At 37.2% G+C, this 13,287-nt stretch overlaps 1 protein-coding gene across 2 annotated transcripts; it reads right to left on the reverse strand.

The window, feature by feature from the left end:
- Positions 1–307: 307 nt before the first annotated feature.
- LOC102708172 (65-kDa microtubule-associated protein 6-like) lies at positions 308–2,439 on the reverse strand. 2 transcript variants are annotated; one of them, XR_001550822.2, is made up of 5 exons: positions 1,976–2,439; positions 1,788–1,891; positions 1,066–1,213; positions 762–921; positions 308–678 (listed from the first exon to the last, which is right to left on the reverse strand). XR_001550822.2 is itself a non-coding variant. In XM_006659268.3 (3 exons), exons 1-3 carry the CDS (start codon positions 1,135–1,137, stop codon positions 644–646), a joined length of 267 nt encoding a protein of 88 aa, XP_006659331.2. In that variant the 5' UTR covers positions 1,138–1,515; the 3' UTR covers positions 308–643. The 2 variants fall into 2 exon arrangements, 1 of the variants encoding a protein (XP_006659331.2); XM_006659268.3 differs by lacking the exons at positions 1,788–1,891; positions 1,976–2,439 and having other exon boundaries at positions 1,066–1,515.
- Between the last annotated feature and the right edge of the window lie 10,848 nt (positions 2,440–13,287).

The following is a 13,287-nucleotide window of genomic DNA, read 5'->3' on the forward strand; positions in this document are numbered from 1 at the left end:
ATCAGGAAAATCGGCTCATAATTCTAGAAAATTGTAAGAAATAAAGGAAAATTTATAAATAAATCTAAAAAATTCGCAAAAAATTAGGATAATACAAACAAGTTAGAAAAATAATCAGGAAATTATCATAATAAATCAGAAAAATATGAGAATAAATCAGGAAAATATGGAAATACAATAGTTAAAATACATGATATTAGTACTAAATTACTTGAGTCATATCATCAACATTCAAACAGCTGCATGACCATTGCATACCAACAAAAAAGAAGGGTATGATCATTGCATCCATAGCAACAAGTTCATATGAGCGATATTTAAAGTATTTCATAAGCACACTAAGTCTACACATAACAAGATCACCAACATTTAAGGTAGTAGTTCACCACACTAAGTCCACACATAAAAAGTCCAAACATATCTTAAATTACATCAAAAGTAGTAGTTTCTCCACATAATTTATTCAAGCTAGAGTTTCTTCTTGCTTCTGGTATTAGAAGCTGGAATGGATGTGTTGGCCACTTCAACTGAAACCCTCCTTGGTGTACACTTCTTCATGATAGCTTGCTTCTTTCTTAGTGCCTGCACTGTCTGTGGAGAGACTTCATAGGATGCAATGTCTTCATGAACAACCAGAGGGTGCTCAATTCGCCAGAAGCTCAGAAGGGTCAAGCATGCCTGATGGAACATGCACAGGAAAATGTAAAACTTATATACAGCAGTAACAGGTAAATGCAGCAGCAGCAACATACGTATAGTACCAGAATCAATCATTTCATTAGTTTGCTCAGGGGCTGTAATGGCATCAGGTTCTATGTGTGCAGTTTTGCATATCTCTTCTAATTCTAACCTCTTCTTCATGAAAATTTCTTTTAATCTTCTAGCTTTAAGTTTTGTTAACCTCTCAACCTCAGCACCCATCTGCATGATAATTTAAATATGGAGCAGTTAAAAGTAAGGTAAGCTGTGAACAAAGTAGAGATTAGAACAAAGCAATGGAGCAGTTAAAAGTAAGGTAAGCTGTGAACAAAGTAGAGATTAGAACAAAGCAAACTGGTAAAAAACCTTTTCAATTGTTTCCTGTGAGAGAACACCAGGGGATGAGATTTCCTCTTCTGATGATATGAGAACACTCATCACTTTGTTAAATTGTCGTTTCCGAGGAGTCCATTAACTTCCAGAGTTGACACAATGATTCCATTGTCTCTCTCATCTATAAGGAATTATTGTTTGACGATGTGTTATGCAGAACTTACAATTAACATAAAACCAAAAGAAAAGGTGGATTGGATTCTCTAGACAATGCCTGTTGTAATGCAGATCCCAACTAACAAGTACGTAGTAATAAACAGCAGAAAAGTTAATTGTTTTTGACCATGTACTCAACATTTACTGCAGGAGGCGAAATCATCTGAAACTAACAGCATCAAGAAATCCTGCTAACAAGTACTCCCTCCATCCCTAAATGTTTAACGCCGTTGACTTTTTTATACATGTTTGACCGTTCGTCTTATTCAAAAAATTTACTTAATTATTAATTATTTTTATATCATTTTGTGTATTGTTAAATATATTTTTATGCATATATATAGCTTTACACATTAGACAATTTTTTTAATAATACGAATAGTCAAACATATATAAAAAAAGTCAACGGAGCATCTGATCCTGTTCGTGCTCCGATTGAACTCCTAAAATTTGAGCACTAAACTCTAAACGGAGCATCTAGCTACAAAGACAAAAGGGAATCGGGCAAGAATGAGGAAGGGATCGGAGGAAGCACTCACAGGGCGATCCAGACGGCGCCGACGAGGGGGACGACTCCCTAGAGCAGGCCACAGGCGAGGCCGAGCACCTGGCAGATCCAGTGCACGGCGTCCAGCAGTTGATCCTTCGCGGAGGAGAGCCCAGGAAAGGATCAGGCAACAATTCCAGAGGCGACCAAGAAGAGAGAACGAGGTGGCGAGGAAGATACCTTGTCCCAGGAGGCCTCCGGGTCGAAGTACCTGGCGAGCTTGGAGTGGCCGTTCTGCTGCTGCGCCTGCGCGCGCGACTGCCTCAACGACGATGACGAAGAAGGCTAGCCGCACGGCCGCGCCGCCCCGCTGGCTGGCGCGCGGGAGGAGTGCTGGCGCACGGGCGCCCCGGTCCGCACGGAAGAGGAGGCTGCCCTGGGCTGCGGGGGCCGGCTTGCCGGGTGGCCGCATGGGCGCGTCGGCCGGTGCGCCGGGTGGCCGCACGCGCGCGCCGGCCTAGCCGCCAGCTGGCCGCACGAGCGCGTCGACCCGCCGGGTGGCGCATGGGAGGGAAGAGGAGGATTCGGCGGCGGTCAGGAGAGGCGGAGGACAACCGGATCCGGCGGCGGCGGCGGCGGCGCTAGGGTTTCACGGCGAGCGGGAGGAGGAGGCGCACGAAGGGAGTACTACGGGTCCGGGAGGAGTGGCTGGGCATGGGAGTAATTTTCCTAGGTGGTCTCACGTGTTCTCACGTGTAGGAGGTTATGTACGTAGATGGAATGGCATGTAGGTAAATAAAAGTTTAGCTCATGGCATAGAGGTGTTTAGAATTTTTTTTTTGATACACAGGTAAGCATCAACTTTTTTAATGGCACAGGGGTAAAAGACTCTCACAAGCAACGACGTCCTGTTTCCATGAAATATGCATGTCGTTGCTCGTGAAAAAAGCTGTCAGCTGCGTCAGCTTCTCGATCGAAATATTTAGCTGGTAGGGTACGTAACACGTGCATGGCCATATGGGTACGCCTAGTGTTGACACGTGTCTGAAATTTTTCTATATCTTCTACCCTATAGTGCATCAACTCATTTTACTCATTACTCATTACTCATTGGATAGATCCAACGAATGATTTCATCTGCTTCGATCAGATGGCTCAGATGCTTCTACTGCCTACAATCTCCTCAGCCCAACATCCGTACCCGACATCTGCGTATGTCCCCTCCGCCTCCGCCTTCGTCACCGCGTACGCCGCCTCCGCCTTTGCACAGCCTCGGCCATCGCCTGCGTTGGCCGCCTCCTCTCCCGGCCGCCCCCTCGGCCCCCGCCAGTCCTCCCCGCCTCCTCTCCCGGGCGCCTCCTTGGTCGCCTCCCCGCGTCGGCCGCCGTCGCCGAGCCGTCCTCTCCATCCCCGTCGCCTCGCGGTTCCCGGCGCCGTCGCCAAGCCATCATCCCCGCTGCCGCCGGCCTCTCCATCCCCGTCATCGCCGAGCCGTCCTCTCCATCCCCGTCGCCGAGCGTCCTCTACATCAGTTCATCACCAGATTTATCAATCAGGTACCACTTGATTATCACCGCCGTCGTCTCACGCCTCGCCGACATCACCGTCCCGTGCAGCTGCAGCCACCGCGAACCAACCCACGCACCACACACTCGCTCGAGCACATGTCCAAGCAGGCTATCTAGGGCAGCTCCATCCACCATATCGGATCCTTCTCCACCATGAGGACTTCGGGAGGTTTTCTGGTTTTCCTCTTTGCCTTCTCACAACCTCCCTCGTACGAATACAATAGATTCACTTGTAGCTTCTAAACCGGTTTGATTAGATGTGTTAGGCTTACCACTGATAGTCCTTCACAATCATACGGAGCGAACTCTATTGTGAATCTGGGAGTTTGAGTTAGTTTAAAGCATGCACGCTTGCACATTGCATTTTTCTTGCTGCTTGCTGCTACCTGCTACTAGAATGTTTTTGGAATAAAGTTGTTCTGTTGTTCTTCTCCATTCTTTCCCTACCTCTAGCTCACCTGCTTGAATTATTTGACTTGCTTGCATACAGAAATCAAGGCCTAATTAACTGACAACTGTACAATGTAAAGTTTGATCAAAATGTGTGTGCATGTAGATGCAGAATAATGTGGTTAGAGATGAGATCTGATCCCGATTAGGTATTTCCACGAGCTAATAAACTTTCTAAATAGAACTTCAAATGCATTCTATATGTGTTTCTCTACGAATCTTGAGACCAGTTTTCCAAGGTTCTGGTACCAAGAATATGTTGTCATATTTTTATGTCAGTACATATGCATTGCAACTATAGTCACAACCATTTTAACATTGATAATTTGACCCCGCTTTTCAAAAATGATACTTGGGTCTGAAGTAGCCTATCCATAAAAAAAATTTGCAGTAGTGGATCCATTGAAGTGGCAGTAGTCTGCATTCAAAAGTGCAAAAAATAACTTAATCTATTGAACAGAATCAACACTGAACTTTGTCAGGAGAAATATATGTACCAACCAAGTAACTATATGAGCCTGGAGTACGACAGCGAGTCATTGTTTCTGGTTTATGGTTTTGAGGTGTATTTGTGTGGGTACTTGATATTTATAGATCTGTATCATCTATCAAGGAAAAACCATTGTTCTTTACAGATTTATTAGAGAGGATCTGGTGCGTACTGCCTAGCAGCCATCATTTGTGGTTTCTACCATTGATTTTACTGACAAAAGAATGCAGTGCATGCAGTTTATTTAGTTCTGTTTGCTAGTTGAAAAATTGAGATGTGGCTTTTGAACTATGTTGCTTGGGAATTACGCTTGTTTACTATATAATTTGGTGTTATTATGGACATGTCAGAATCATTCAATATATGTAGAATTATAAATCAACATGAAAACTTTCTGATAAGGGTTTTCTTCAATCTGATGGGAGAGATGCTTCTCAATTTTGGTTTAGTGTACGCTGTGAATGGGAACTTGGCTATGATAATTGTATTGTGTTCTCGAGAGATGTATGGCTATGAAGCCTCTACTTCATGTGCTGCCTTTACTTCTACAGTGGAAGGCCCCTCTACTGATCAAGCAAGGGGAGCATGAAGTCCTCGAAACATCATCTCTGCCGAGCATTTTGCAATATTGGCAACCTGTGCCCAACGAGAACAAAATTGGATGATAGCTCATTTCTCTCAAAGTGTATTTCTTTCATTTTCCTTTTGTGAGCGAGTTGTTTGGTCTTGCTTTTCTGAACGTAAGTGTTTTGTGGTGTTTTAGTTTGTTGTCCTGACGTTTGTTGTAGTGAATAAGCTGATTGGAAAAAATGGAATTGAACTACTACAATATATGCTAAAATCGGTCATTGATTAACGTAAGTACGACAAATTACATGTTGCACTCAAAATCGACAGTGTTCGCATATATTGTTTATGTTGCACACTATCAGGGGTGTAAGGCAAACTGCAAGAATTTATGTTACTGAATTGCAACTAATTCAATGGGAGGATATTAATCGGCCATATCAAGTTTGGCCACTATTTTTCAATATGACATCATGTTGTCTTCTCTATTTTCTTGCAGGTAGAGCACTATTGGCTATTTACCAATAGTTAGATTTTTCATACTCCTTGATAATTCTACGTTATTCGGTTTTTGTCTCAAGGTGATTTTACAAGGTATTGAGTATGAACTGTTAAATCCATCAAGCAAGGTGACTAGGAAATGCCATTGTCTGTTAAGCTAAAGAGCTATGACTAATTGTATATATGATTTTTTTAATTTATGTTAGATTGTTGTAAAAGAACGTTGTTCACCGGGATTGCACAAATTTATCTAAATATTTTATTTTACATGAATTAGAAGATAGATCTCAATTGCACTGTATAAAGGACCGGTGTGCATGTGTTCAAAAAGATTTCTATTTAATGTATCTTTAGTATAGACATACCTTAATAGCATGGTGAATGCTACACATATAACCATGAAATTCATTTGGTTAAATATGACTATGGATAGATAAAATTGTCCAATGTTTGAAACATAAACTTTATTTTAATTCTTCAATTTTTATTATCAAATATCACCACACGTTAGCACATATATGTTTAATATATGATTTGAATCGAATTAAGCTGTAATTTGACCTATTTTGGGAGAAATTAATTTAAATAATAAAATTAAATAATGTATGAGTAAAAATATTATGATACCGTAGCGTTAGCACGGGTATATTGCTAGTATAGTGTTGAGTCAACAGAATACCGTGTTTGAGGCCAGCAAAGAAGAAAAACATCATCATTGCGAATTAATGTTGGTCGATGGACCTTACTTTTGACTTAGTTTATCTCTAATATGTATAAACCTTCGTGAAGTCCTGTACTAATTTTTAAGCAACTATATATACTAAGCAAATACTCCTGTTTGATCTCATGGGAGTGCTATGAACTTGCATGCATTTTCCCCTGAAGTTTCTCCTGAAATTAAATCAGACTCAAATCTCGTCTTGGGAAAAGATCAGGATTAATATAACAATGGATAGTATTTCATTCGAGTGTTCAAACCTTGGAGCGGTTGGGTGTGTAGCAAACGTCTGGGAATTTCTCGTGCAGTGCCATCCGGAATGCTCCAAATTAACACACCTAAACCTGAATTAAATTGATGGTTATTACAGGTATAATTTTCTCTCCCATTTCTCTTGCAGTTAGACCAGACCCGACCCGACCCGGCCGGCCAATCGTTGGATCTGCGCGCTAGCTGTGTCTGAATCTCCAATTAATTAATTGATTAATTAATCCGTGGTCTCGCATGATGCTCTTTTTTCCTTCCCTTTTCCATCAAAAAAGATACGAAGATTTGTTCAAATTCGAGGTTCTGGCCTGAAAGTCTGAACGACAGCTGAAGGAGTAGTTTTGATGGGCTGATGAGCGACGTAGAAGGCCGGCCACATTGCTGGCACCGAAGAGCCCACTAAAGTCCTCTTCTCATTCCTTACGTCTTTTTGTTTCTTTGGGATTTCTATATTTTAGACGCCTGAGATTTTTAAAATTTTCAGTCACTTTTTCTATCCATTTAGATAACAGCCAGTGGTTGCCATATTTTTATTGTTACTTGTATATAAAGATTCTATTCTTTCCAAAATTTAAGGATGTACAAAAAAAAAACTATTCCACAGAATATGAAATAAACTTACAATTAAAAAATGTGGATAGGATTTATTAGTAAATGCAAGGAAAATGCAAAAGTGAACTAGTATTGTAAAATGTATTTTTTTAGAAAATGCAATTTATTCCGGCCTTTGTTTCAAAGGAATTATAGACAATTATTATAAAGTTTGCAGTTCAAAATGATTGCAACCTGCAAAATTTAGATTGGTAGAAAACCAGAGAAACTCTACACGGTGACTGAAGAAAATCTACATATTTTGCGTCTTTGTCCTACTCAAACCTTTGCCCTAGGCTCCCAAGGTAAAACAGTGGAGAAATTAATTCTAACCATCAAAGTAAACAATGCCATCAACGGTATGTTGTCGCCAGCCTTCATTCAAACAGGAAGTCATAGATAAACTCACCGAAAGTAGTTCTGATGTTGCAATCAATCGAACTTATTTTCTATTGTTTTATGTTTGGGCATTTTCAAATACTCCCTCCGTTTCATAATGTAAAATGTTTGACTTTTTTACTTACAATATTTAACCATTTGTCTTATTTAAAAAATTATGGAAATATCATTTATTTTGCTTGTGACTTACTTTATTATCAAAAAGAACTTTAATCACGACTTCTCATTTTTTATATTTATACTAAATTTTTGAATAAGACGAATAGTCAAACGTTACGATTAAAAAAGTCAAACAACTTGCATTTTGAAACAGAGGTAGTAATAAATAAAAAATGTTTCCACATGTTGACTTTCTAAGGAACCGCATGTATCTGACTTCTCATTTTTTATATTTATACTAAATTTTTGAATAAGACGAATAGTCAAACGTTACGATTAAAAAAGTCAAACAACTTGTATTTTGAAACAGAGATAGTAATAAATAAAAAATGTTTCCACATGTTGACTTTCTAAGGAACCGCATGTATCTGACTTGCTTTATTTTGATGCAGCCGCATGCATGCAGGTACGTCGTACGTACAAATGGGCATCAAAACCATCAAGAGTCAGATTGTTTAATTAAAGGGTTAACGTTGCTAATATGTATGGTTATAAATACACGAGCATAATTAAAAGAAAAAATATTGTATGAGAGCAAGCCACAAATGTTTGCTAGCTAAGTTACATTTTATATATATGGATATAAGTAAACATCCATATTTGAAAAATAGTGTATGCTACACAATATTGATGATTAATAACAGGTAAACTACAAAGTAGTACTCTTACTTAGGACAGTATTAGTGGGGTTGTTTTATAGCGGTTTCAATCTCATTGAATAATATGCCACATAGACAAAAATAATGACGATGTGACATAGAATTTATTATATGACAATGAGTTTGTTGAGTGTTACGAGGATTAAACTTAGAGTATATACCTTGCCAGACCATGAAACTATATTAAAACCACCACTACGTTTTATCTCTACATATTAATTTAATTAACTCGTATCGATCACTTAAATACAACATTTAAGTGATATGTTAGTCTATGAAACCGTGAAATTTTACATTGAGAGCACATGTTTTATTCAGCAACTCAAATATGTTTTGATTAGATAACATTATTGGAAACAGTACGATGAACCATGCACTGAGAATGGACTTACCAATGTGGACTAAATCCACCTTAGCTGACTACTCCCACTTTAAGCGTCCCTATGTACTTACACAGTTTAATCCTCGTTTTTATAAATTCAAGATAATATTCTCAATTATAACTAAAAAGCAGTAAAATTCAGTTTTTGACCATTGCTCGAATGGGTAAGCAGACGCCGATGTGTTGCTGACTAGATAGGCGATATAGGGACGAAAAAGCGAAGGAGAAGGAATTTAGGGATTTTGGTGGTTTCATCAATGTATCATATTCATCTTTTCCATTGAGTTCCTCGGTGCAAGCTAACCTCAGATTACTCTATAAATGCTTATATTTCAAAAATAAATCATGTTAGTTTTATACATTTGAATTTATTTTAACAGCCGGTTGGCTAATTATTAGCTTGTTTCTAGAATTATAATTTATCAGTAGATGATCAAGTAATCTATGTTAAAACAAGGTCATATTTATCGTCCATAAGTTTTTATTAGCACTACTTTCATTGAATTTTGATAATTGTCATCTTATGAGATAAAGCAATAACAGTGATGCTGTGGGTCCGAAATTTGGTGGATCATTTTATTATTCCACATAATTAGACGTTTCCTTTTAACAAGAAATTGTAGTTGCTATATTTGGAAATATAAAACTAAACATTTTGGGGGCTGAACATTAATTAATAATCAATATGTTCTGTACATTATTCATATCTACAACTAAACATTTTATATACACAAACAAACTTGAACGAATTAAATAAACAAATCACCGATACACACATAGTTTTTTCCTTCCCATCGTGTGGGACCTTTCACCACTACTATTTACATTATTCTGTACTATATGTACCACCTATATACATTAATTACAGTAAGACACACAGAAGCTTGAATGATGAATTAATTAATGTTCACAATCGCTGCTTCTTCCATCACACCCTTATATGGGAAATTTGGACAAGTCCTTACCTGATGAGGAAAAAAAATCGGTAAGTAGTCAGTTTGCTTTTCAAGCTCAACATGCATGCACCATATTTGATTTAACATGAGAAAAAATGGATGGAATTTTTTTATATGTACTTACTTTTGGCGATAATGTTTTGACTTGTTATATGACTGTGAGGTACTTGACCATTGTACGGTTTCTGGTTGTTGTTACCCAAACCTTTAGGTCCTGCATGCATGTGTGCTCAAGTTAGATGGCCTAAGATTACTTTTCATAAATTTATACAGGCCAGACTAAAATATAGAATTAGAGATTTTTGCAGAATACCTACCATCACATTATATATGGGGGAATCAACAGTATTCCCTTCTTTTCACATTATAATTAAGATTTTATGACTTTGTCTAAATTTATTTATATCCTAATGAATCTAGACACATATACAACGATATATGGATAAATTTAAGACCCGGAAATCTTATAATATGAAACGAAGGGAGTAACGTTTTTTATTTTTTATTTTGCATGTACTAATCATGCTGATATTTAAATTTGTCAATACTGTAGTTGGAAGAAACGAGTGTCTTCCAATATGTAGCAACCTTTTTGCTGGGAAACCAAATGAGTTTGTTTTTTTTAATACCATTCGACCTAGTTTGAAAACCAAAAGCCAAAATAAGGAATAAACCACACTAGGTAAAATTAATTGAGAAAACATAAAAAAATAAAATGATTTACGTTGAAACATAGAATTTAAAATTAACCATGTAACATTTAACTGTTAGGTTATTTTCTCGAAGAAACATTAGGTGGATAGATTCCTGACAAAAACCAAAAATACCTGAAAGGTTTAACCCTTCCTGAATAATGTCCTCCTGCCTTTTGGATTTTCCAGAGGAACCACCCTGGGGTGGCACTGAGCTACTAATTCCTGCATGTGTAATGTGCTTCTATTAATGGTTCCAACAAAACAATTACTAGTGAGTATCTATATTTAAATTTGGAAGACCATACAAACCCTTAGCAGTGGCCATGTTCTTCTTGGTTCTGCAAGGATCCTGTTGAGAAATATTACTTTGATGTTTTAATTGCCTACTGAACTCTGACATTATTTTCGATGTGCATGTGTTTCTTATATAGATCTGCAGTAGCCTTTGACCAAAGGTTATTACGATCAAATGTCATGCGAAATTACAGAGGAATAGCTAGTCATCGGAGTTGTAACAATGCTTTATCTCTAATTAACTCTGTGTATTTAGATGTTACTTTTATTATATTTACTTCAAATATATGTTTAACCAGACAGCAAAATCTCATTGGTACTTGGTATAGTGCAATATATTATGCAATGCAGGTATATTTTTTCCTCCGGTTTTACTGCAATTTTAGATTTGACTTGATGATACGTCGTCTCAAAAATGTTCTCGAAAAAAGAATGAAAACTAGCTAGGAAATTTTCCATGCATGGTGACCAGCTATAGTGTTTGTGTGTGGGTGATTGTGACATAATTTTATTCGGCTGTTCAAACTTCCGGAGACGTACATGCTGGAAATTTCTCATTTGGAATACTCTCAACAAATGAACCGTAGTTGTTCCTACATTGACCGGTGTAAACATTTCAGAGGCCGCGGCAAAATATAGGCCGTAAAAATAATGCGAGGGACGGTTGGCTAATGTATTTTCAAATTTATTTCATCCATTTTTTTAAATAGATAAGGGCTACTGATATATATATATATATATATATATATATATATAAATTAGATCCTACAATCATGTGTAGCTACTCCCTGCACGTCCATGATGAAAAACATTTTCATAACTGTTTCTGCTTCCACCCAACAGAAAGTATAGACACTATTGAGATACTATTAAATCTCATGTGAATGATACAACTACACGTATAGAGTTTGTAAGAGGAAGAAATATATATAAAGATGTTTCTGCACCTTAGACGTGAAGGGAGTAGCTACACCTGGTAGTAGGTAGAGGCTTTATATATATATATATATATATATATATATATATATATTTTGATCATTCGCATTATTTATAAAAGTTACGTAACTATTATTTATTTTAATTTGTTATTTCTTGTTTTATCAATAAATATATGTTAAGCCACTTACATATTTTTGATAGTGTCGTCTACTAAAAATAAGAGTTATAATCACAATCATATGCTCAATGGCCTGCTGTCGGGAAGATTTAGCAATTCAATCCTCTTCTGTTTAGAGCAGGTACAATAGCAGGCTATAAGCATATTTTAATGAGATAAGTGGAGGAGAGAAGAGAGGTGAACTACTAATTTGTAGTCAGCTACACACGGACTCTAAGACATAATGTATGTATGACATGTAAGATCATGTACTAATGTTTTATAGGTAACTATGGTATGAATTGGTTATTAGATGTACTAATGTTTTATAGGTAACTATTGTATAAATTGGTTATTAGATTGACTATAGATGAATTGGAGCTAGCAGTTGGCTATACTATTGAACTTGCTCTTAGACCACGGAATACAACAGATGTAAAAGTAATAATGAACCTACAAGTTTATATCCATTAGTGTTAGAGTGGTGTATAATGTGGCGAATCGTATAGAAAAAGATCCAAAAAAACAATGGATTCAAAATAGCAGTTAAAGATTGATGAGACTAATATTTTGGAACTTGGAACTAACTGAAATTAGCGGTGAGAGGAGGCAGAGAAGATGATTACGAAATGAAAATGTGCAGGAATCAACAAGTAAATGGGTCATGACTAGATCAATCATTTACTTGCTACTGACTCGGCTTGTAATATGCGTGAGCCTTGAGTTGAACCTTTTTTTTTTAGCTTAGCTCTAATACAGACAGTTGCATATGTATGAGTATGTAGATTGTCAGGGCCCTGACGAGGTGGGTGCCTGATTTTAATTATTATAACTACTTAATTATCAATTAGAATAATGAATTGGCCATATGAAAAGTATATATCCAAATTTGCGGCCAAAACAACATATATAATATTTTACTTGTGTAAATATTTCTACTATTTATGTAAAAGAATTATACGGTAGAAATTATGGCTCCCATCGTTTCGCTTTTTAGAGGAATAAGCAAAAACATGTTTTTGCAAACGAAAAATAATTTGTAGATAAAACTTTTATATACGTGTCCATAGCGACTCAAAAACGAAATGTTTAAAGCAAACCATGATGAAAAACCACAAAATCAAGTCTAAAATTAAGTTCTAAAATTTATATTTTGGGTTATAAGCAGTTGCAACTGCGAAACGAGTGGAGCCTTATGTCTTATAGGTTTGAAAAGCTTGAAATGATTTTTTTCTCTTGCGACTGGAGAGAGTATATTAATATATTTGATGATGGGTTAGGATTTCTATTTGAACATCTAGGAAATTTTGCATGGTGACCAACATACACCAGCTTGCTGCTCCTTAGATGGTAAATTTAATTCCGACCGAGATAATTAATTAAGTGCTTATGCCACGGATATATGGTGCCATGGATATGCTGTGAACGGTCAAATTAAGAGGTCTCAGAAATAATTAACTCAGTCGTTCATCATGTTGTTTTTCCTTTCCTTTTCCATTCAGGAACGACACCAAGATTGGCGCAATTTCCAGGAGCATTTCTGCTCTCAAGTCTCAACTCTGATGTCTTAACAGAAAAAATAAAAAAAGAGTCTCAACTCTGAACGACGGTTAAGATGGGCTGCGTTCTTCGACAGTACACATGGGCTTTACTATTTGGACCAAGAAAGAGCCCTTAAAGCGCAGGGCCTATTCACCGTTTCTTTCTTTTCCATTTATTTTTCTTCTCTTAGAGCAACTCCAACGGTTAGACATAAATCG

Source organism: Oryza brachyantha, chromosome 8 (genome assembly GCF_000231095.2).
Source record: "Oryza brachyantha chromosome 8, ObraRS2, whole genome shotgun sequence".
Lineage (NCBI taxonomy): Eukaryota > Viridiplantae > Streptophyta > Magnoliopsida > Poales > Poaceae > Oryza > Oryza brachyantha.

What these genes read in the sequence shown, in the direction of transcription:
- LOC102708172 (XM_006659268.3), bottom strand. Translation starts at nt 1,137, where the DNA reads ATGAGTGTTCTCATATCATCAGAAGAGGAAATCTCATCCCCTGGTGTT. An exon ending in CACAGGAAACAATTGAAAAG is followed by an intron (nt 922 to 1,065) that starts GTTTTTTACCAG and finishes ATTATCATGCAG; the next exon opens with ATGGGTGCTGAGGTTGAGAG. An exon ending in TAATGAAATGATTGATTCTG is followed by an intron (nt 679 to 761) that starts GTACTATACGTA and finishes ATGTTCCATCAG; the next exon opens with GCATGCTTGACCCTTCTGAG.